The sequence below is a fragment of the Hyperoodon ampullatus genome, assembly GCF_949752795.1.
Source record: "Hyperoodon ampullatus genome assembly, chromosome: 7".
Lineage (NCBI taxonomy): Eukaryota > Metazoa > Chordata > Mammalia > Artiodactyla > Ziphiidae > Hyperoodon > Hyperoodon ampullatus.
Genome location: NC_136920.1, coordinates 65,309,572 through 65,333,925, shown reverse-complemented (window position 1 = coordinate 65,333,925; position 24,354 = coordinate 65,309,572). Strand labels below are relative to the sequence as shown.

Below are 24,354 nucleotides of genomic sequence, written 5' to 3'. Positions count from 1 at the left end.
GTAGATGGGTGCTCTGTGCACTATTCTTGCAACTTTTCTGTAAGCTTTAAATTATTCCCCCCCCAAAAAAATGTTTAATGTATCTATGATCCAGTTTAACAAATGTAGCATCATAGATATAGTTGAAACCTCCTGCGTATGCCTTCTCATCCCAGAGATGTATACTATCCCGAATTTGGTATTTTTTAGTCCCAGATATATCTTTATATTTTGACTGTATGTTTGTATATACCTGAACAATATATAGTAGCATTTTGTATGGTTTTAAACAATATATAAATGCTGTCATTCTATAGCATCACTTTATACCTTACTTTCCTCACTCGATACTATATTTGGGAGAGTTATTCATGTTGATATATGTAGCACTAACTCTCTTATTTTCACTGCTGTAAAGGTATCCCAAAAGTCTTAGTGATGTTTTAATCTATCTTAAATTCACAAGTATAAGTGTTACAGACCTACCCCCAAAAGCCATATCACTTGAGAATTGTATTTAAATTTCTTTAATAATTATTTCATTTTATAAATTTTGTGTTTTTTTTAACATCTTTATTGGAGTATAATTGCTTTTCATTTTTTGTTTCAGTCAACATTTGCCATCTTCAATCAGAGGAAGTTTAATTTATAGTATGATTTTACTATAATTTATTCTTCATTCTTACATTTAGGATGTGCCCACCTTTTTCATTGTTTAAATACTTCTACAACATACCTTTTTGTACCTTATCTTCTTGAGTACATGTGAGAGAGTTTCTGTGATAAATAACTCATAATGGAATTACTAAAATTACTGTAATAACTAGGTGGTAAGGTATATGCATCTTAAGTTTCTTTATATTCCTCACAGCAGTATGTATGATAGTTCCTTTCCCTGCCATCCTCATAAAAACTTAGAATTGTTAGGCTTTGATTTTGGCTATTGTAGTAGGTTTAATATCATACCTCATGAATTTATTAGGTTGAATTTTTCTGATTATTAGAAGTTTTGGAGCTTCTTTTCATGTTTATCATTTTGACTTCTTCTTTTGTAAATTGTAAATTCATATTATTCTCTTACGTTGCTTTTTTCTTGTTGATTTTAGTGGGGATTTTTAAAGTTGTCAACAATGTGCTATTTCCAAGAAGTAAAGAAAGGTTGATGTAAAAAGGTGGAAAAAAGATACACCAGGAAAATTTCAATAACAAAACTGGTATGGTTATGTTAACATCAGACAAATGGACTTTAAAAGGGAAAAATGTTACTAGAACAATGCCAAGCATCTAAAACAGAAATTTAAGTACAGACCTTGGAGATTAAGTTGAAAAGAAGGTAATAGTGTATTTCCAAACAACTAATATATTCAATGAGTGTTACACTGATTAGACAAACAAAACTGAAAGTTTGGGAAAGAAATACCCTTAGGCTCTATGGAATTTATAGTTTAACCAAATATTTTTCTTCAGAGGTTTTTAAAATATTGGCTTTTTCATTCCATGTCATTCTAAGTCTTCGCTGGCAGCACATGTAAAATTAAATGCATGCATTTGGTAAGCATTTGCTCTTTGTGTTTTCAGGAATTCAGAATGTCCTCAGCCTCTTCTGTGCAGTCCTCACAGAAAATAAGGTTCTCTTCCATTCTGCAAGTTTCCAGAGACTTAGTGATGCTTGTAGAGCCCTGGAATCATTAATGTTTCCTCTTAAATATAGGTGAGAGTTTTTATTTGGTATCTTTATTTATTCCCAAATCATGCATTACTTATCGATGATCAGTCGAAACATCATAGCACGACAGTTTTGAACGACAAGGGCATATGTTACAAAGTTACATTGTTATAGGAGTCATTATTCTGATAGGAATTAGCCTGGAATTTGGAACTTTTCCAAGTTGTCTATTATTGAGTGGTGATTTATTTCATGAAAAAATAATTTGAATAGTATTGTCAGCAACATTTAATTCCCTTTGAATATAGTAGGAGATAAAAGTCTTAAGATAGTACTGTCTGATTATTTACTATTAAGGAATTATTATTAATTTGAAGGGTTATAGTGTATTATGGTTTTATTTTTTAAAGAGCCCTTTTTTAGATATATACTAAAGTATGTATAAATGATATGTCTGGGATTTGCTTCAAATAATATGGTAGGGAAGAGAACAAAAATGGGTAGAAATATGTATGTGGCCATGCATTGGTGATTGTCAAAACTGAATTAGATACATAGGGCTTTATTTTCCTTTTTTCTCTCTATTTTGAGGGGGGGAGAGGGACGTTAATTTTTCATAATAAAAAGTAAAAAATAAAACAATCTAAACAAGTGATGACTGAGAGTGCTGTAAGTAGAATATTTTAATACTCTTTTTTTATCCATTTGATAATCACAATATCTAGGAAACTTAAGTGTATACAAACTAGAAAAAATTTAGACAGTCTACAGATTTTATTAAAAAATTTTTTTAACCTATGTGCTTTTCTTAACTCCTGGATAAGAGAGCATACTAAACCTTTGTTTTTGTACCTTGCCATTCTTATTGAATACAAAAATCAAGTATAGAAAATGGAATTTGAATGATTGTTTTATATAGACAAATAAACCATCACCAATATTGAGGGAACAGACCGATCAGGGAGTCAGTATTACCACCTGATGTCAGATTGCTGTGTAAGGAAAAATTATTTCAAGCAAGTTTGAACAACCTAAAGAGACTGCTTGCCTAGGGGTAAGGGATAAAGAAGCTGCCCTTGTTTACTTTATATCTTGTTATATTGGATCATATCTTTCACATGAAGATTTTTTTAAAAATCTTTTTTCTCCAAGAATTTAATATTAACAACCCTGAGAATATTATTGATAATTTCTAAACATAGGTAATCTAAAATTCACACAGCATAAAAATGAAAGAAAGGTATGTTATATGACCGAAGAACAAATATATCTCATGTATATTTTTATTATTTCCAGTTATCCTTATATTCCTATTCTCCCGGCTCAGCTACTGGAAGTTCTGAGTTCCCCAACACCTTTCATTATTGGAGTACATTCTGTCTTTAAAACTGATGTTCATGAGCTTGTAAGTATTCATCTTTATTTTTATTTTATTTTATTTTTTTAACATTTATTGGAGTATAATTGCATTACAGTGGTGTGTTAGTTTCTGCTTTATAGCAAAGTGAATCAGCTATACATATATCCCCATATCTCCTCCCTCTTGCGTCTCCCTCCCACCCTCCCTATCCCACCCGTCGTCTAGGTTGTCAAAAAGCACCGAGCTGATCTCCCTGTGTTATGCAGCTGCTTCCAACTAGCTGTCTGTTTTACATTTGGTAGTGTATATATGCCCATGCCATTCTCTCACTTTGTCCCACCTTACCCTTCACCTTCCCCAGGTCCTCACATCCATTCTCTACGTCTGCATCTTTATTTCTGTCCTGGCCCTAGGCTCTTCAGAACCATTATTTATTATTTTTTTTTTTTAGATTCCATATATATGCGTTAGCATAGGGCATTTGTTTTTCTGTTTCTGTCTGACTTACTTCACTCTGTATGACAGACTCTAGATCCATTCACCTCACTACCAATAACTCAATTTCGTTTCTTTTTATGGCTGAGTAATATTCCATGGTATATATGTGCCACATCTTCTTTATCCATTCATCTGTCATTGGACACTTACGTTGCTTCCATGTCCTGGCTATTGTAAATAGAGCTGCAGTGAACACTGTGGTACATGACTCTTTTTGAATTATGGTTTTCTCAGGGTATATGCCCAGGAGGGGGATTGCTGGGTCATATGGTACTTCTGTTTTTAGTTTTGTAAGGAACCTCCATACTGTTCTCCATAGTGGCTGTATCAATTTACATTCCCACCAGCCGTGCAAGAGAGTTCCCTTTTCTCCACACCCTCTCCACAATATACTGTTTGTAGATTTTTTGTTGATGGCCATTCTGACTGGTGTGAGGTCATACCTCATTGTAGTTTTGATTTGCATTTCTCTAATGATTAGTGATGTTAAGCATTCTTTCATGTGTTTGTTGGCAATCTGTATATTTTCTTTGGTGAAATGTCTGTTTAGGTCTTCTGCCCAGTTTTGGATTGGGTTCCTTGTTTTTTTGGTATTGAGCTGCTTGTAACTTTTGGAGATTAATCCTTTGTCAGTTGCTTCATTTGCAAATATTTTCTCCCATTCTGAGGGTTGTCTTTTCGTCTTGTTTATGGTTTCCTTTGCTGGGCAAAAGCTTTTAAGTTTCATTAGGTCCCATTTGTTTATTTTTGTTTTTATTTCCATTTCTCTAGGAGGTGGGTCAAAAAGGATCTTGCTGTGATTTATGTCATAGAATGTTCTGCCTATGTTTTCCTCTAAGAGTTTGATAGTGTCTGGCCTTACATTTACGTCTTTAAACCATTTTGATTTTATTTTTGTGTATGGTGTTAGGGAGTGTTCTAATTTCATCCTTTTACATGTAGCTGTCCAGTTTTCCCAGCACCACTTATTGAAGAGGCTGTCTTTTCTGCATTGTATATCTTGCCTCCTTTATCAAAGATAAGGTGACCATATGTGCCTGGGTTTATCTCTGGGCTTTCTATCCTGTTCCATTGATCTATATTTCTGGTTTTGTGCCAGCACCGTCTATCTTGATTACTATAGCTTTGTAGTGTAGTCTGAAGTCAGGGAGTCTGATTCCTCCAGCTCCGTTTTTCTTTCTCAAGTTTGCTTTGGCTATTTGGGGTCTTTTGTGTTTGTATTCAATTTGTGAAATGTTTTGTTCTAGTTCTGTGAAAAATGCCATTGGTTGTTAGATAGGGATTGCATTGAATCTGTAGATTGCTTTGGGTAGTATGGTCATTTTCACAATGTTGATTCTTCCAATCCAAGAACATGGTATATCTCTCCATCTGTTGGTATCATCTTTAATTTCTTTCATCAGTGTCTTATAGTTCTCTGCATATAGGTCTTTTGTCTCCTTAGGTAGGTTTATTCCTAGGTATTTTATTCTTTTTTTTGCAGTGGTAAATGGGAGTGTTTCCTTAATTTCTCTTTCAGATTTTTCATCATTAGTGTATAGGAATGCAAGAGATTTCTGTGCATTAATTTTGTATCCTGCTACTTTACCAAATTCATTGATTAGCTCTAGTAGTTTTCTGGTGGCATCTTTAGGATACTCTATGTATAGTATCGTGTCATCTGCAAACAGTGAGAGCTTTACTTTTTATTTTCCGATTTGGATTCCTTTTATTTCTTTTACTTCTCTGATTGCTGTGGCTAAAACTTCCAAAACTATGTTGAATAATAGTGGTGAGAGTGGACAACCTTGTTTTGTTCCTGATCTTAGAGGAAATGGTTTCAGGTTTTCACCATTGAGAACGATGTTTGCTGTGGGTTTGTCATATATGGCCTTTATTATGTTGAGGTAAGTTCCCTCTGTGCTTACTTTCTGGTGGGTTTTTATCATAAATCGGTGTTGAATTTTGTCAAAAGCTTTTTCTGCATCTATTGAGATGATCATATGGTTTTTCTCCTTCAATTTGTTAATTTGGTTTATCACATTGATTGATTTGCATATATTGCAAAATCCTTGCATTCCTGGGCTAAACCCCACTTGATGATGGTGTATGATCCTTTTAATGTGCTGTTGGATTCTGTTTGCTAGTATTTTGTTGACGATTTTTCCATCTGTGTTCATCAGTGATATTGGCCTGTAGTTTTCTTTCTTTGTGACATCTTTGTCTGGTTGTGGTATCAGGGTGACGGTGGCCTTATAGAATGAGTTTGGGAGTGTTCCTCCCTCTGCTATATTGTGGAAGAGTTTGAGAAGGATAGGTGTTAGCTCTTCTCTAAATGTTTGATAGAATTCGCCTGTGAAGCCATCTGGTCCTGGGCTTTTGTTTGTTGGAAAATTTTTAATCACAGTCTCAATTTCAGTGCTTGTGAGTGGTCTGTTTATGTTTTCTATTTCTTCCTGGTTGAGCCTCGGAAGGTTGTGCATTTCTAAGAATTTGTCCGTTTCTTCCAGGTTGTCTATTGTATTGGCATATAATTGCTTATAGTAATCTCTCATGATCCTCTGTATTTCTGCAGTGTCAGGTGTTAGTTCTCCTTTTTCATTTCTAGTTCTGTTGATTTGAGTCTTTTCTTTTTTTTCTTGATGAGTCTGGCTACTGGTTTATCAATTTTATTTATCTTCTCAAAGAACCAGCTTTTAGTTATATTGATCTTTGCTCTTGTTTTCTTCATTTCTTTTTCATTTATTTCTGATCTGATTTGTATGATTTCTTTCCTTCTGCTAACATTGGGTTTTGTTTGTTCTTCTTTCTCTAATTGCTTTAGGTGTAAGATTAGGTTGTTTATTTGAAATTTTTCTTATTTCTTGAGGTAGGATTGTATTGCTATAAACTCCCCTCTTAGATCTGCTTTTGCTTCATCGCATAGGTTTTGGGTTGTGTTTTCATTGTCATTTGTTTCTAGATATTTTTTGATTTCCTCTTTCATTTCTTCCGTGATCTCTTGGTTATTTAGTATTGTATTGTTTAGCCTCCATGTATGTGGTTTTTTTTACAGTTTTTTTCCTGTAATTGATATCTAGTCTCATAGCGTTGTTGTCTGAAATGATATTTGATACGATTTCAGTTTTCTTAAATTTACCAAGCCTTTATTTGTGACCCAAGATATGATCTATCCTGGAGAAGTTTCCGTGAGCACTTGAGAAGAAAGTGTGTTCTGTTGTTTCTGGATAGAATGTCCTATAAATATCAGTTAAGTCCATCTTGTTTAATGTATCATTTAAAGCTTGTGTTTCCTTATTTATTTTCATTTTGAATGATCTGTCCATTGGTGAAAGCGGGGTGTTAAAGTCCCCTACTATGATTGTGTTAATGTCAATTTCCTCTTTTATGGCTTTAACATTGCCTTATGTATTGAGGTGCTCCTATATTGGGTACATAAATATTTACAATTGTAGTATCTTCTTCTTGAATTGATCCCTTGATCGTTATGTAGTGTCCTTCTCTGCCTCTTGTAATAGTCTTTATTTTAAAGTCTATTTTGTCTGATATGAGAATTGCTACTCCAGCTTCCTTTTGGTTTCCATTTGCATGGAATATCTTTTTCCATCCCTTCACTTTCAGTTTGTATGTGTCCCTAGGTCTGAAATGGATCTCTTGTGGACAGCATATATATGGGTCTTGTTTTTCTATCCATTCAGCCAGTCTATGTCTCTTGGTTGGAGCATTTAATCCATTTACTTTAAGGTAATTATCGATATGTATGTTCCTATTCCCATTTTCTTAATTGTTTTGAGTTTGTTATTGTAGGTCTTTTCCTTCTGTTGTGTTTCCTGCCTAGAGAAGTTCCTTTAGCATTTTCTGTAAAGCTGGTTTGGTGGTGCTGAATTCTCTTAGCTTTTGCTTATCTGTAAGGGTTTTAATTTCTCCATCGAATCTGAATGTGATCCTTGCTGGGTAGAGTAATCTTGGTTGTAGGTTTTTCCCTTTCATCACTTTAAATATGTCCTGCCACTCCCTTCTGGCCTGCAAAGTTTCTCCTGAAAGATCAGCTGTTAACCTTATGGGGATTCCCTTGTATGTTATTTGTTGTTTTTCTATTGCTGCTTTTAATATTTTTTCTTTGTATTTAACTTTTGATAGTTTGATTAATATGTGTCTTGGCGTGTTTCTCCTTGGATTTATCCTGCATGGGACTCTCTATGCTTCCTGGACTTGATTCTTCTGGCACCCCTGCAATTCGAACGTTGGTGCGTTTAATGTTGTCCCAGAGGTCTCTGAGGCTGTCCTGAATTCTTTTCATTCTTTTTTATTTATTCTGCTCTGTGGTAGTCATTTCCACTGTTTTATCTTCCAGGTCACTTATCCATTCTTCTGCCTCAGTTATTCTGCTATTGATTCCTTCTAGAGAATTTTTGATTTCATTTATTGTGTTGTTCATCATTGTTTGTTTGCTCTTTAGTTCCTCTAGGTCCTTGTTAAACGCTTCTTGTATTTTCTCCTTTCTATTTCCAAGATTTTGGATTATCTTTACTATCATTACTCTGAATTCTTTTTCAGGTAGACTGCCTATTTCCTCTTCATTTGTTTGGTCTGGTGGGTTTTTACCTTGCTCCTTCATCTGCTTCTCTGTCTTCTCACTTTGCTTAACTTACTGTGTTTGGGGTCTCCTTTTCGCAGGCTGCAGGTTCGTAGTTCCCGTTGTTTTTGGTGTCTGCCGCCAGTGGCTAAGGTTTTTTCAGTGGTTTGTGGAGGCTTCCTGGTGGAGGGGACTGGTGCCTGTGTTCTGGTGGATGAGGCTGGATCTTGTCTTTCTGGTGGTCAGGACCACGTCCGGTTGTGTGTTTTGGGATGTATGTGACCTTATTATGATTTTAGGCAGCCTCTCTGCTAATGGGTGGGGTTGTGTTCCTGTCTTGCTAGTTGCTTGGCATAGGGGGTCCAGCACTGTAGCTTACTGGTTGTTGAGTGGAGGTGGGTCTTAGCATTGAGATGGAGATCTCTGGGAGAGCGTTCACCATTTATATTACATGGAGCCGGGAGGTCTCTGGTGGACCAATGTCCTGAACTCGGCTCTCCCTCATCAGAGGCACCAGCCTGACACCCGGCCGGAGCACCAAGACCCTGTCAGCCACACGGCTCAGAAAGAAAGGGAGAAAAAAAGAAATTAAAAAAAAAATAATAAATGAAATAAAATACAATAAAGTTATTAAAATAAAAAACTAAAAAATTAAAAAAATTAAAAAGTAATAAAAAGAAGAAAAAAACGAGAACAGAAGAAAGAAGAGATCAACCAAACCAAAAAACAAATCCACCAATGATAGCAAGCGCTAAAAACTATGCAAAAAAATAAAAAGAAAAAACGGAGAGACAGAACCCTAGGCCAAATGGTAAAAGCAAAGCTCTACAGACAAAATCTCACAAAGACTCATACACATACACACTCACAAAAAGAGAAAAAGGAAAAATGTATATATGTCTTTTGGGAAGTCTGAGGTCTTCTGCCAGCATTTAGTAGTGGTCCTGTAGGAGTTGTTCCACACGTATTTCTGATGTATTTGTGGGGAGGAACGTGATCTCCACATCTTTCTCCTCTGCCATCTTGAAGGTCTCCAGTATTCACCTTTAAATTGCCGGTTATTGCAGTCAGAGATTTATCATATTTTTTTGAGTCCTGTAACATTTCAACTAATTACTATATTCGGATCTGTTGCATTACCAATAGAAAAGATTGGCTGGAAGAAAAGCATCATTCAAAAATCTAAATACATTAGATTTATTTAATGTATACATTTTTCCTTATAGAAAGTACAGGAAACTTATAAAATGAATTCATTAATGTTTTAAAATTCCCCTCTTTTTGCATGTTAAGTTTATCTTTCTGTAATCTTCATCCTATATATGAGAAAGGAAGATAAAATTATCCATTAATTTATACTTTTGTTATGAGTGCTTTAATTTATTCATATTTCGAAATGAGGCCTGTGTTAATGCTGATTGGCTGATAACTAAAATACAGAAAGCATTTGCAAAAGAGTGAAGGGTTTTAGTGGAATACAAGTTCAGTATGAGCTCCACCATATTATTCTGTTCTCAATGCCATATGAATAAAATACCAGAGAGAGAAAGTAATGCTCTGTATTCAGCCAGCTCTGAAATAACAGGTTTATTTCTCTGTACTGCACTTTAAGAGGGACTGTAACAAAATAATGGGCTTCAGAGAAGGACATCTAGGATGATGTCAAGAGTTTGGAAACTATTTTGTGAGGCCCTAAGGAAATTTTCTCAGGTAATAACCTAATGTTATTTGATAGCTAAAGATAAATATTTAAGTAGCTGTCATAGAAAAAAAGGTTAGAGACTGAAATAGAATCAGTGGGTATAGTGGATATGAAAACAAATTTCTCCTCAGTACAAGAGTTTTCAGCTAAATAGAGCTGCCCAGTGATGAGACTTGGTTTCCTTATGTGAGGAGTATACTCTCAGGTAGTGTAAGTAGAGTGCAGGGAACAGGTTGCGTGACACTTTTCAGGGAGTTTAAGAAAAATGCTTCACTGAAAGGTTGGGCTATATGACATCTGTGATCCACAAATCCTGAAAAGTTGTAATTCTAATTTTGTTTTAGTTTTAAATGCCAGCAAAGAGGTAAGCTCTGTAGGCACTTTTACGTAATTACAGTTGTAATCAAATCATAGGTGTTATGTAAACTGACAAAACACCATTCTACATTGCAGTTATAAACAGGACCCTTATTCATATATTAATCATTCTTTCTAACCTTATATATTGATATCTAGTTCCTATTTAACTTTGATATCACCATATAAAAATCTGTGTAAATCAGTAATCATTAAGTAAAACCTCATTAGTACTAATTAGAAACACACTCATCTATCTGGTTTGTAGGTAATTTTTTCCCACTGAATATAAACTGTCTCTGGAAGTTAGACAAACCAAGTGCTGACAAAAGTAAATTTCTTAATTTTTTATTGAATAAATTAGAATTAATTTTAATCCTATTATCAACATAATAACTTCAAAAATTTTGGCTAGTTTCTCTATTACATTTTTACATGTTATTTTATTTTATTTATTTTTTTGCCATGCAAAATTATCCCCATTTATTGTGGTTCAACTGCAGACTCTATTGCCTCTGGTGAAGGCACGCAGCAAGTTCTTTTCATAAATAATATCCTTCAGGACGGCCCCTTCCTGTTTTACACAGAATTGTCTTAGAACTTGGGGCCAAAGTAATTAAAAAGCAAGCCAATGACAAACAAAGACTCCTGAGGCCAGTGGTACTAAACTCACAGGCCAGAAGGGGGGACCCTGTGACCTCTCCAGGAGCTGCCCATTCATAAGCTGACAAAATGTAATCTCTAAATACAAAATTCCAATTATCAAAAACAAATAGTAGTTAAGCTTTAGCTACAGTAGGTACTTCCTCTTGGAACAGAGAACTGTCTCACACACCAGAAGGTAAAGGGTGACCCAAAATCCCATCTGCTGGTCAAGCCAAGTGCCTGTTCAAGAGGCTGGGGACAGGGCTGAAGGAAGAAGGCAGCCATCAGCAAAGACCCCACCAGCCAAGCAAGTGGTCCCCTCCGAGGGCACAGTCTCTCGTGATGCCAGGTGTCCCAACCTGGACCTCAGCACATGGGTTACCCACTGGGGTCACATAATCTTCCTAATGATGTGATTCTGCCAAAACCCACATTTTTTTCTTGACCAAAGACTCTGATTTGGCAAACTAAATCCTAGCTTGGTGCTTGCCCCTTCACAGGGACATGATTCAGATCCTCATGTAAACACCACAAGAACAGCTAATGGAATCAGAGCGCTGAGCTCTCATTTATGACACAAACTATTGAGATGACATTCTTGATTCATGTCACTTTCAGAGATTGTGGTCACTAAAAAAGCGCTTCAGAACACTTCATTCCTTCCTACTAAATGCAGAAATGTGCTGAGATAGGCATCACCAGCAACTTCTCTTGTTTTTAAACGCTTAAAAACAAAAGGGTTTTCCAACCATAAGCCAGTCCTCATGTATCCTGCATCCCCTAAGGGGGACTGAGGCATAACACAGACAACTACAAAATATGCCCTAGAAAAATGCAAGACCCTCATAAAACCAACATCTCCCCACCAAACATCCCACTAAGTCAGCAGAGAAGTGGTGAAGGCTCATCAGAAAACACAAAATGAGTATTAGAGAAATAGAGCTTGAAACACTGAACATGATTTCCTCATGATCCTTCTCGCAGCCCTGCGTCCTCTCCTCCTTGCTGCTCTAAAAGGAGGGATGCCCCACTCCGGCAAGGGAAGAAGGAGCCCAGGAGACAGCGGCCATCCTTCCCTCTGGATCCGGGCACATGCCAACTCTGACTTACGGGTCAGAGAATTAGGTTCTAAGAATTCAATGCTAATTGCAGTAGTTTTGCACTGGGGAACGTTTGCCAGAATTGCACACAGCCATGGGGCTGACCAGAAAGCTGAGTCCATCTTTGTGGCTGGAGATGTTTTCAGTAACCCTCGCACTCCTCTGCTCCACTCCTGCACCAGTCCTGTGCCTACCTGAGCAGTGGAATTAAAGCAGTGGAACCAATCCCCCCTCAGCTGGGTTATACTTTCACTCGTTGTCAGAAGTTTCTGGTACTGCTTGGGGGAGGAGAGGAGGACTGGCAGAACATCCTGCCCTGCTTGCTAGACTCTGCATGTCATAATGGTACAACGTGTATGAGTTTGGGTAGCTCTGCCGGCTGTACTGGAAGTGATCTGTCAAGATGTTGTTGCGGCCGTACTGATAGTGCCCGTGCTGGGGGAAGAGGATGCTGTTGTGGGGCTTCTCTAGCGGCCTCCGATGATGCTCCTTACTGCTCAGGTCCCCTGTCGTGACAGGGAGGGCTTCCGGGCTTGCTGATTCGTATCTTACTTGGTCTTATTGCACAGAAAGACCCCCAGGATGGCCGTCATCGTGCCCAGGACGTTGGTGCTGGTGACCGGGTTTCGCAGCATGATCAGGGGCACCGTGATGACCATGATTCTTTTGGTGGCATTGGCAACCGAGTAGCTCAGAGGGCTGATGAAGTTGAGGATGCTGAAGGCAATGACGTTCTGGGCAAAGTTACAGAAGCTGCTGACAGCCAGAAGCAGAAGCATCCAAGGCCACTGGGACACATAGGTCAGGTCGCTGCTGACCAGGAAAGCTCAGAGGTCCACCAGGACCCACGTGGGGATCATATAAAAGACAGCATGGCAGCCCAAGATGTTCAGCAGCTGGAGATGGTGGATCCTTGACTCTCGTAATACCTTTTCAGAGAAAATATTCTGAAGTGAGAAACACAGTGTGGCAGCAGGGGCGCTGACAAGCGCCCACATGTCGAAGGACAACTTGGTGACCGTGGCCAGCAGGACGCCTCTGATGATGGGGATGAGTGACAGGTACACCTTGGTGCTCTGTTTCTCCATGATGATCCAGGACAGGAGGACCACCCAGATGGGCATGGTGGCCTTGACGGTGTGCGCGTAGGACACGGGCACCTTCCAGATGCTGATGTGCGCAGACACTGACACGAAGTACTTGCCGAAGGCAAGCGGCAGCACGTAACGCGGTTAGAAGCGCGGCGGCCACAGGCGGCTGGGCTGCTGATGCGGATGGGGCCCAGGGCACAAGAAAAGCGGCGCCAGGGGCACGCGCCAGGCACGGAGCAGAGGCGGGAGGCCCGTGCACAGCGCCAGGATATGGCACAGCGACAGGGTTACGGGGAATGGGAAGGCGCTCTGGGTCACCTCGTTGACCACACTGCCGCCCGCGCTCAGCGCGTAACGCAGCAGGCCGAGCGCCGCCACTCGTGCCCTCGCGCACCCCGCCACCCCCGCCCCGCGGCTCCCAGGCCCCCTGCGCCCCCTACCTGTTACTTTAAAACAGACTTTGTAAATGCTAAAAATCAGCTTCTTTCTTAACTACCTAAACAGTACCATTTTGATGTATACTAATTGCTTTGCTTGTTAACTCTTATAATGATTACTGTGTTATTTAGGCTATGGCTTAACTACTGTAATAAAGCATGCAAAATACAATGGCTAAAACAAAATGGAATTTTATTTAGCGCTCATGCAGCAGTTTGTAGATAGAAGTGTTCCATTATGTCAGACCAGTTTGCTCCATGAACTCATTCAAGGTCCAAACTTCTTTGCTTCTTGTTCCTCCACTAGAATCCACTTAGGCATTGTCATCCTCTGAACGTTCAGGGTTTGGTTACTGCCAGTTCATAGTTTCAGCTATGGGAAGGGGAAAGAAACGATAGGAGGGCCTTACATCCCCTCTGTTTTGAGTGCCTGGGAGTGTGCACATCACTTTTCATGTTCCATTGGCAGAAACTTAGTCACACACCATACCTAATTTCAGAGGAAGCTGGGAGATATACAGTAGCTGGGAAGCCAATCTAGAAATACATTTTATTAATTACAGATTAATTTTTTTTTTGTCTTCTTCAGTTAGATGTAATCATAGCTGATTTGGATGGAGGCACTATTAAAATTCCTGAATGTATTCATCTCTCTTCCCTTCCGGAACCACTTCTACATCAGACTCAAGCTGCTCTTTCTTTGGTATGATATATTTTTATAGTAATTTTCTCTTGATTTAAATCTAAACTAAGATAATTGGATATCATTTATTGACAGTGTAATTACTTAAAAAAGAGATATCTTCTTAAAACATGAGTATATTCTCATATAATGTTAGAATAAGATTATTTATTAGATATTATCTAAAAAATATACTTTGAATCCTAACTGAATATTTGTTCTACATTCATTTTTTCACTCAGCATACTTATTTAGTAGTTACTATATACTGAATACTGTGCTAGGTATTGGAAACACACCTGTGAAAACAAGACCAGACTATGCCTCGAAATCCCTGAATCTCCTAACATCCCTCATTAGAAGCTAGCACCTGTTCCTTTTCCTTCGCCTTCCTTATTGACATCTCATTTCTCTTTGGTAGGTGTGCTTCTTGCAAAACACTGTGATAACAACTGGTCAGTGTTTCCAAGTTACTACAAAAAAGATGTAACCTAGTGATAGATTAAATGTCCAGCATTCTGTGCAGTGAAGTTTTAAGAAATATTGTGACTTGGGTGTTTCTCATTGAAACAAATTTAATTTTTTTGTCAACCTTTGTTTATTTTTAAAAGTACAGTATTTTATTTTACTGACATTTTAGCTGCCCATTTATCCATCATCAGAAATTTGAAACTTAGAAATTTTGCATTCCCTTTCAAGCCATTACTAGAGCTAAGACCTTCATATTCTTCTTGAATAGTATTCCAGTCTGAGCTGTTTAAAATCCTTTTTTTTTTTTTTCCCCTTAAACAGGAACTTAGGAACTCAGAAGTCTAGGATTACCAGGAGGGATTTGTTCTCAGAAATTTCGAAATTTGTGTTAGTCCTTATGTTGTTATAGTGGATTCTATGGAATGGGAACATTTAGAGAAGACTGACTTTTCCTAATATAATTTGTAATCTGGGATACAAGGTGTGATAGAGTAAAAAGCAACTAGTTTAGGATTGGGAGAACTAAATTCCAGTCTACATCCTGCCACTTGATATTTTGAGCAAATCACATTACATCTCTAGGCCTCTGTTTCCTAGTCTTTATCAATAGGATGAATGTTTTATACAAAGGATGACAAATGACTGTTTCCCAGAGTGAAGTATTGAGATGATTTGGGGTGGTATGTGGCAACTTTTTTTATTTTAATAATTATGTATTATAATGTTTACTAAAAATAGCATACAAAACCTGTGACTTCACAGATGGTATCATCTAAGAAAATACTAGATTTAAAGAGATAAGATAATTTAAAGACATTTTAAAGAAAAATATTAGCTAAATAATTGCATCAGTTGTATATGGATATAGCAAAAGCTGAGAAGGTAGTATTTGAGTGATTGAAAAAAGTTTTATGTTTCTAGAAAATTAAATAAGTTTTAAAATCTTATGTATGATTACTTAATGATATTTTTAATTATGCAGGAATTAAGTACCAAAATTAACAAAGATTAAGATCTTAGTTCTTAAATCAGTGGCTCTTGGTAGAGGTTCTGCTGCACACTGGTAAACCTTAACCTACAACACCTGTGCCACCAAGTTTAATCAGTGAATAAAATTCATTTCTGATAAAACTGAGTATGCCTATTTATGTAGTTTTCAAGCACTATGGTGGATTATGTACTACAGTGTACATGAGGACATAGTATACTGGCAAAATAGGACCAAAAAGAAATCACATTTGATGGACTGTGTGGGAGGTTTGACACACAAGTATATGAGCTTCATTTGGTCAGTAAATAATTGTAATCAAATGGTTACACAGTACTCCAACTGTATAATAATCATGGATAATTTTATAGATATGAAGATTTTATTATACTGTAGTAATGATTTGGTGATTGGATTGTAAATATTATCGATATTTTGGTGTTGTGCATAAGTGTTGTTTTGAGTCTTTTGGTCTATTGTAAGTATATTACGAAACGCTGAGTATTTGAAAATGATTCTGCAAAGACAAAAATTTGCTACATAATGATACAAAGTTATTTTTTTCTTTTAAGTCCTGCATGGACCTTTCCCACCTGCTCCCCAACCTGCTTTCCTTCAAAGCCTAACACAGATGTTAGTTACCTTCTTTTTAATTTTCCCTAGGTTGAATTAATTATACTTCATATTCATATATTACTATTTTATATATTTATAATACTTGTCACATTGTGTTATACTGTTACCCCTCTGGACTGTGAGGTTCATAAATTTATTTCCTTTCTCCTCAGTATTTTAATTAATTAACTAATTAATTTTTAATTACACTAAGAAACATAAAAACAAATGCTTAAGATTTTCAACTGTATAGACAAATAACTCTGCCTTAGACCATTCTGTTCCCAGAAGTGACTACTGTTTTACAGTTTAGTGTGTATTTCAGAACTTTACATTTTCATTTATACATATATCAGTGCATGTACATATATAGATTTAGGATTTATTTTGTTTTATATTCAAATAAATGAAATCACACTATGTGTGTTTTTCTAGAACGTGGGTTTTTTTAAATAATTAATTTATTATTTATTTATTTATTTTTGGCTGCATTGGATCTCCGTTGCTGCATGCTGGCTTTCTCTAGTTCCAGCAAGCGGGGGCTACTACTCTTTGTTGCGGTGCGCGGGCTTCTCATTGCAGTGGCTTCTCTTGTTGTGGAGCACAGGCTCTAGGCGCACAGCCTTCAGTAGTTGTGGCGTGCAGGCTCAGTAGTTGTGGCTCGCAGGCTCTAGAGTGCAGGCTCAGTAGTTGTGGCACATGGGCTTAGTTGCTCCGCAGCACATGGGATCTTCCCGGACCAGGGCTCAAACCTGTGTCCCCTGCATTGACATGTGGATTCTTAACCATTGGACCACCAGGGAAGTCCCTAGAACATGTTGGGGTTTTTTTGTTTTGTTTTGTTTTGTTTTGTTTTTGCGGTATGCGGACCTCTCACTGCTGTGGCCTCTCCTGTTGCAGAGCACAGGCTCCGGACGCGCAGGCTCAGCGGCCATGGCCCACGGGCCTAACCGCTCTGTGGCATGTGAGATCCTCCGGACTGGGGCACGAACCCGCGTCCCCTGCATCGGCAGGCGGACTCTCAACCACTGTGCCACCAGGGAAGCCCTAGAACATGTTTTTTAATTAAATGTTTTTTCTTGCTTTTCACATAGTACAGACAGAGCTGCCTCAGCTAACTCATTGTATTTCATGGAGGGAATATATTGTAATTCATGTACTGACACTTTTTCATCTTAATGCCCCAGGTAGATCAAATAATAGATTTTATTGATATTATGATCTTTTACGTAACAAAGCTTCTTTGCTTTAGATTCTACACCCAGATTTGGAAGTAGCAGATCATGCTTTTCCCCCTCCACGAACAGCTTTATCCCACTCAAAAATGCTGGTAAGAAGTTTAATATTTAAATTTGATGTTTTTAAAAAGAGTTGCTTTTCTTTGTATGTTTTTCAAAGAAGCTGAGTATAGTGAGAGTTAGATGGACAGCCTAGTAAAGGTGTGCCAAATTAGAAATTAGGAGAATTGTCACTGACTGACCTTGTGACCTGCTCAAGGAGAAGCCTCAGGCAGTACACTGACTGGGAGGGGAGTAAGCTAAGACTGTTGCTCTGAGGAGGCATGAGTAAGTATGGGACAAAAAATCAGAACCTAGATTAGAGCCTGAAAAAGTGTGCCAAGCATCAAATCAAAAGGGTCAGGCAAGGATAAAAAATGGGAGCTTACAAAAAATGGAAACACAGATTATTAGTTACAGGAGAGAATTAAGTTTAAGGAGTGAGTGGATGAATGTAACTCCAAATGGAAGCCATAGAAGAGTGAATATATAACAGAGACCCTTTTTTTATTTTGATCAATGCATTTCTTAGAGATGAGCTTTGTGGTCAGTAAGGAACATTATAGAGCTGCACACCTTTGACAGATTATGAAGCATTTTTAGCTGTTTCTTCGTCAATTAAATAAGAGGTTGACTAAATCTGTAAGTTTCCTTAGAGTTCTAAAACTATGATTTTTAAAAAATCTGAATTATCAAAACAGATTTTTGTCATACCTTATTAATATAAGAATAGATTTTTATAAATTGGATAAACTTTGGAACAATTTCATAATCCTTTAAAATACAGTCTTGAGTGTTTTCTTTTGTATTTGTGACTGTAATTCATTTGATGGATATAAAAATCAAATGACTTGGGAAATATGCCCTTCTCTTACATGGTGAAAGGGGAGACCCTGTGATTTATGTTTTTTTCTGAGAGGAAAATTGGATGTACTAGAGGCAAGTTTTGTTTGGTTCAGCTTTTAAAAGAACTATTTAACGGCCTCTGCTCTCCAACAATGGGACAGACTAGATGCCCATCACTTAATGCTGCCACAAATGAGACTTCTGTGTAGGAAGCACAGACAGATTTATTAAATAATCTCTCAGGTTCTCTCCAACTTTTTGACTTTGTGATTTTTTGTTTGTTTTTTTAAGAAATTCAATTATCTAACATATTTCTTCTTATATTTTCAGGATAAAGAAGTGCGTGCAGTTTTTCTTAGATTATTTGCACAGCTTTTCCAAGGATACAGATCATGCTTACAACTCATAAGAATTCATGCAGAACCAGTAATACATTTTCACAAGGTAAGATATAATACCATATTGTATGTATCCGAAATGTGGACTCTAATTTAATAAAACAACTTGGTTGTCTTTTTCTAGCCATGTATTTTGACCTTAATTTATCAAATGTGATTATTTAAAATCTCTGCTTTTTGTGGTTAGGTGATAATTTTTTTCTTTTTTTCTTTATTTTTATTGGAACATAGTTGATTTACAGTGTTGTGTTAGTGTCAGGTGTATGATAATCTTTAATAGTACTGTGGAGCTGACATATTTTCCTTTATAGTATGGTAACTTTAAGTTGATTTTTCTTTTAAAATTGAGGTTATTTCTGATTTCCCCTCCTGCTTTACAGACAGATTCATTTTTATTCTTTTCAATACATGTAGTATTTCAGGTATCAAAACACTTTTAGAGAGGAATGTATTTTTTAACAACACATTTATGCATGAAGACATTTATTCAGGCTTTGATCTTTCTATTATATTTCTATTTTGATCATTCATCCATTACTAAGTGATAAGTTATTCATTTCACATTTTCTTTCTTTACAGACAGCTTTCTTGGGACAGCGTGGTTTGGTTGAGAATGATTTCCTCACAAAAGTTCTCAATGGAATGGCATTTGCAGGTTTTGTTTCAGAAAGAGGTCCTCCCTATAGATCCTGTGATCTTTTTGATGAGGTATAGTTCTTATCAAATGAATGCATTATTTACACACAAAATTAGACTAGTAGATAAAAGTAGAGCAGTAGTGTTTTAAACATTTAATCAAAATCAAAAATATTTATTATTATGCATATCAGATCTTGATGTTTATAATGTGGATTAGAAAAATTAGAAAAAATATATAATTGGATGTCTCAGAAATACATAAAAATCTTGAACAACTGAATTTTTTTTTTTTTTTGGCCCCGCTGTGCAGCTTGCGGGATCTTAGTTCTCTGACCAGGGGTGGAACCTGTATCCCCGGCAGTAGAAGCGTGGAGTCCTAACCACTGGACCACCAGGGAATTCCCTTGAACAACTGAATTTTAAATATTTGATTAAAATCTTTTTGAAAAATTGACAGTGATTGTATAGATAGAACTTATCAGTTTTATAGAGAGAAAGATCTAAGTTCAATGTATGAATAGTTTATTTCAGACTGCAGTTACATTTAGTCTATCAGTGTCCTAGAGCCATAGTTTAGCTAAGCCATTCTTTTTTTTTTTTTTAACTGTTATCTTTATTGTAATCAAAGCTTGGAAAATAAAGTAGGGAAGACAATTTCAGTTCCTCGGTAAAAGATGGAACCACAAATAAGGGTGTTTTCTTAACTAATCCTTGGAAAATATAGCAGATTTCAAGTAAGAATTAGCACCTTCTTTGCATTTAGCTAAGCCATTCTTACTAATCAATAATCAACATTTGTCTAGCTCCCTTAGGAGATAATAAGTATATTTAAGACAGATTTAGTCTCTATCTTCAAGGAATTGGCCATATAAAGGAAAAGTTAGGGCAGATGCAACTCAAAATAAGGATCCTATTTTTTGCTAGTTGTGATTTTTCTTATTGTAATGCATCTTTCCATTTATCATTTAACTATGTTCATAGCAGCCCATTCTGGTGGATAGAACAATGACTCTTACTCCCATTTCAATTTCTGGAAGAACATTATATTGGAACCAATAAATGTAAAAGTTCTTAGAAGTCTATAAAAGAAAAACACTCCTGGCACCCAAGGTAGTGAAGAATAGTAATAGTGATCATATTATGCTGCTGGTGGTTTTATTTTATGTAGAGAAGTTAGGAATCAAGGTTTTAAAGATGCTTGATTCAGAGAAGGGTCTTTTATTCTCTGTAAAGATAGTTAAGTAAGGTAAGAATGAAAGAAAAGGCACATGTTTTAGTTCTGAGTATGGAGATCTGCACCAAATGCTTTACTTAATAATAACACAAAGCATGTGAAGATCTGGGAGAGATTGCCCTGAGGTGGACAGTTTTTTCTGATCACTGTTGATCTCTGATTCTCTAATATGATTGATCATTGATTATCTAATACTAACATATCCAGCCTTTAGATCTTGAACTAAGTAATTGATACATAATGTTTTATGTGGATGAATTAGGTGCTCCCCAGGGTCCTTTCTAGCACCTATGCTTTATTAGTCTCTGAAGCATTCTAAATAGTAACATTGCTTTATGTACCCTTTGCTTTCTATCCAAATTCCTTTAGTAGCTCTCTCTGGCATCTTCATCACAACTAATAACCCAGATTGATTACTTCCAGAAAACTTGCTTGCTGGCTTGCCACAGCCTCTGACTGTATTTGTAACTCCTTCCCTTGTCTGAAGTACTCTCTTTCTCCTTTTCAGTCCATTTTCCATACTCTGCTCATATCTCACCACCTCCTCCAGACTTTCCCAGAGTAGAGGACTCTCAGAGCCGCTAGTCTGCCTTAGCCTTTATTTTATGTCTCTAACTTTATATGGCAATTTGTCTTTTATTATGTTCATTTATATACATAAGGGATAGATAGATAGATAGATAGGTAGATAGATAGATGGATAGATTGATTCTTCAGTTTGGAAACAACGATAAGGCAAGGACTCTGTGTGAGATTCCTATTGGGTCTCCCCTTAGTGTTCATCCAGTTCTGTGTTCTGTCTACAGTGATGATTTTTGATGTCTTATTGATGTTGTTACTTGAAAACCAGTTATTTGTATGTTTACTTCAGTCAAGGGCTTAAAAAAAATGGGACACCAGACCTAAGTAATTTCTTCTTCTACCCTCTTTGGCCATTTAACTGGTTTGCAGGGGAATGTGCTTTTAGGAAAATTGCACTTGCTCCTGGGAAAGGGATCTTTGTTTTCATTTAGCCACGGGCAGCCTACCACACACAAGGCTTATGGAGCTTGGAGTGACAGCTTGCACTGTGTGTTGTCTTATCCCCACACTCCCATCAAATAGACCTGCTAGAAGGAAAGAAATGTTTGACTTTCTTTGGCAGTCCTTCTGAATCCTGGCCTAGAAGAGGTGGAGTCATAGTTTTATATGTCTGTCTGCTCCAGTGAATCTATTAGTTCCTTGCATGAAAATTCCTACATTATACCCTTAAAAAAAATCCATCTGTTTACCTCCTCCCTATACCTCATTTTTTCCTGTCAGTACTCTTTGTTCTACTCCAAGTGTAAACGCTAGCACAGTTCTCCCAGTAAGTTAGTTGGTTAGGAAATGGATCAGAGTTTATATAATTTGAGAACTAGAAGGAACCTAAAGGTCATCTTGTTCTTCCGTCTTATTTTAGAGATGAAGAAACTGAAGCTCAGGAGTTTTAGTGACTTGTTTCAAATCATGCTGTTAGCATGCTAGGACTAGAGTGACCCAACTTGAACATTTGGTTCATATGTTGTGAGTTAGGGAAATGTTTGAAGACTTTCTGACCATCTGAAATTCTCTGAGAGAATTCTCTGAGTGAGGCCTGGAGAATGAGAGAAGAATCTGAGTTCCAGAAATGACTTTTTCCAAGAATAAACAGGACCCTAAATCATCAGAGAGAGACCACCAGAACATGCAAGGGCTTGATTGACTCTGTAACTGTAGAATAGAGGCAAAACCCAGTAAAAATCAAAAATACTTTGTTTTAATAATAGTATACATTTTGGATGCTTTTTGGTTTGCAAATTGTGTGAAATTTTCACACGGTTTTCTATATTCAGCATATTTGGGAGTTGATGTTTTACCATTTGATTCTTTTTCCAAGTTGGTAGCTTTTGAAGTAGAGCGAATTAAAGTTGAAGAAAATAACCCAGTGAAGATGATAAAGCATGTCAGAGAACTTGCTGAGCAACTATTCAAAAATGTAAGTAAGTGTATTTATTTAGACAGTCATTAATTTTAAAAGTATTAATAAAGTATTTTGTTTGAAAAATTAAAAAGCTTTGTATTCCTAGTGATTATCTCTTTTGTTCTGCTTTAAAACCTTTGGGACTATGAGTTACAAGATATTACAGTTGGTACTGTGCATCAAAATAGACCTCACTTTTCAAAGTGATTTTCCTGTCAATTGCTGTATTACGAAAACATATTAGTCACAATTTTCCAGTTTATAATTTGCCTTCATTGTGATTTTCATTTAGGTCTCTGTCTTCTTAAGAGCGTATTGAACATTTTTGAGATGTAAAGATTAGACTCATTGGAAACCAGAACTGCTTCAGACAGAGCTGACCAATTTACTCTGCTTTAGCTTTGTACAGTGATTGTCCACTGTGTCAGGAAAAACTTTGAGTTGTATTGTTTTGAACATATAGGGAGTGAAAAGCTGAAAGAAAGAAAGTAAGAAAGAAAACTGTCAGGTGACTACAGAGACTCAAGGGTGAAAATATTCCCTGAGAGAAGAAATACAATAAGTTAAAAAGACTGGAATGTGGTAAAGTGTGCATTTGGATACCAGGAAAGAAGAAAACCTAAGATGCACGCAGAAAAGTGGATTTGTGGCTAATGATTTCTCCTGTGTGTGAAGCTTTTCAAGAGTTGAATCTTTTTACTAAGTAAAGGGAAGTAAGTGGGAAGTATGGTTTTCCAGGGGAAAGTTGAGGGAAGATGCATTTTAAAGGAAATACAGTTAAGAAAGATTTGGGGTTAGTATCCTGGTATTGTATAACTTCATTATTTGAATAGGTGGACCTTTTTGGATGTTGGATCATTAGTCAGTGCTTTGTCACATCCATTCGAAATCTGAGAACCAATTGGATAAAAACATGAATACTAAACTGTGTTTCTTTGTTTCATATTATTCAGTTATTTATGAATTTTATTCCTGAAGTTATTTTAAAATTTATCCCTTGGACTGATATCCTAAATTCCACATTTATAACTGTGTCCAATATAATAAATCTGTTTCTTGATTAGTATGCTGAAACTTAAAAAGAATTCTGTCAGAAGGAAAACTTGTGTTCTGTGCTGGTCTTTGCCATTTATTGTCAATATGATGGCTGTATAGAACTAATGTGTAGCGTGATCACATGAGAAAATTCTGTTGACGTATTGTAATAATAATAAATATTGAGTGTTTAGCACAACATGCCGGGCATGGAATTAAGCACTTTACATACATCATCTCTAATCCTTATAACAATGTAAAATAGGTGTCATTATCCCCATTTTACTGGGAATAATTGGCTCAGGATCATATGGTTATTAAGTGATTGAATCCAGATTTTAAATTCAGGAATTTTCCTCTATCCAGTTCCTAAGACTATCTTCTTTCACTCCATTAGGCTGGCTCATCTCCAATTGGAAAAATAGTGGTACTTCCAAAGGCTGACTTTATACTTTTTTCTTTATAAAGCTCTTTAATGTATTTTCTCATTTGACTTGAAAATGGCCCGGTGCAGTAGATAGGGCAGGTGTTGATATGTGAGGAAATTGAAGATTAGAAAGGTTTTTTCCTTGCCTACTAGGAGTGATTTATTTATGGATTTCAAAGAATAGCAAAACATCAAATGGGAATCAGTGTTTGAGACTCTGGGACTGATCCCTTTAATAACTGAATATCTATGTCTTGCATTTTTACAAGACTATTCCGGAACTGCAAAATTTTATAGCCAGTAAGTGACCAGAGCTGGGGTTGTGACCCAGGTTTGTCTCTATTACAGGACAGAATATGCAGTGTATGTAA

General features: G+C 36.7%; 1 protein-coding gene and 1 pseudogene across 7 annotated transcripts in view; one reads left to right on the top strand and one right to left on the bottom strand.

Moving 5' to 3' along the window:
* The window catches only part of SBF2 (SET binding factor 2), a gene marked incomplete at its 3' end in the record, with an annotated part of 467,309 nt that overhangs the window by 248,222 nt on the left and 194,733 nt on the right, over nt 1–24,354 (top strand). For 5 of the 6 annotated variants that reach the window (XM_079707413.1, XM_079707411.1, XM_079707412.1 and 2 more), the window contains exons 7-13: nt 1,558–1,690; nt 2,942–3,050; nt 13,980–14,093; nt 17,399–17,476; nt 18,600–18,713; nt 19,247–19,375; nt 22,438–22,536. In XM_079707413.1, coding sequence (XP_079563539.1) covers nt 1,558–1,690; nt 2,942–3,050; nt 13,980–14,093; nt 17,399–17,476; nt 18,600–18,713; nt 19,247–19,375; nt 22,438–22,536 — 776 coding nt within the window. The remainder of the gene's footprint in view (nt 1–1,557; nt 1,691–2,941; nt 3,051–13,979; nt 14,094–17,398; nt 17,477–18,599; nt 18,714–19,246; nt 19,376–22,437; nt 22,537–24,354) is intronic. The other variant, XM_079707414.1, reaches the window with a different exon arrangement.
* LOC307056570 (solute carrier family 35 member E1-like) lies at nt 12,112–13,836 on the bottom strand (annotated as a pseudogene). Its single transcript has 2 exons — nt 13,801–13,836; nt 12,112–13,393 (listed from the first exon to the last, which is right to left on the bottom strand). The product of its transcript is annotated as a solute carrier family 35 member E1-like (transcript).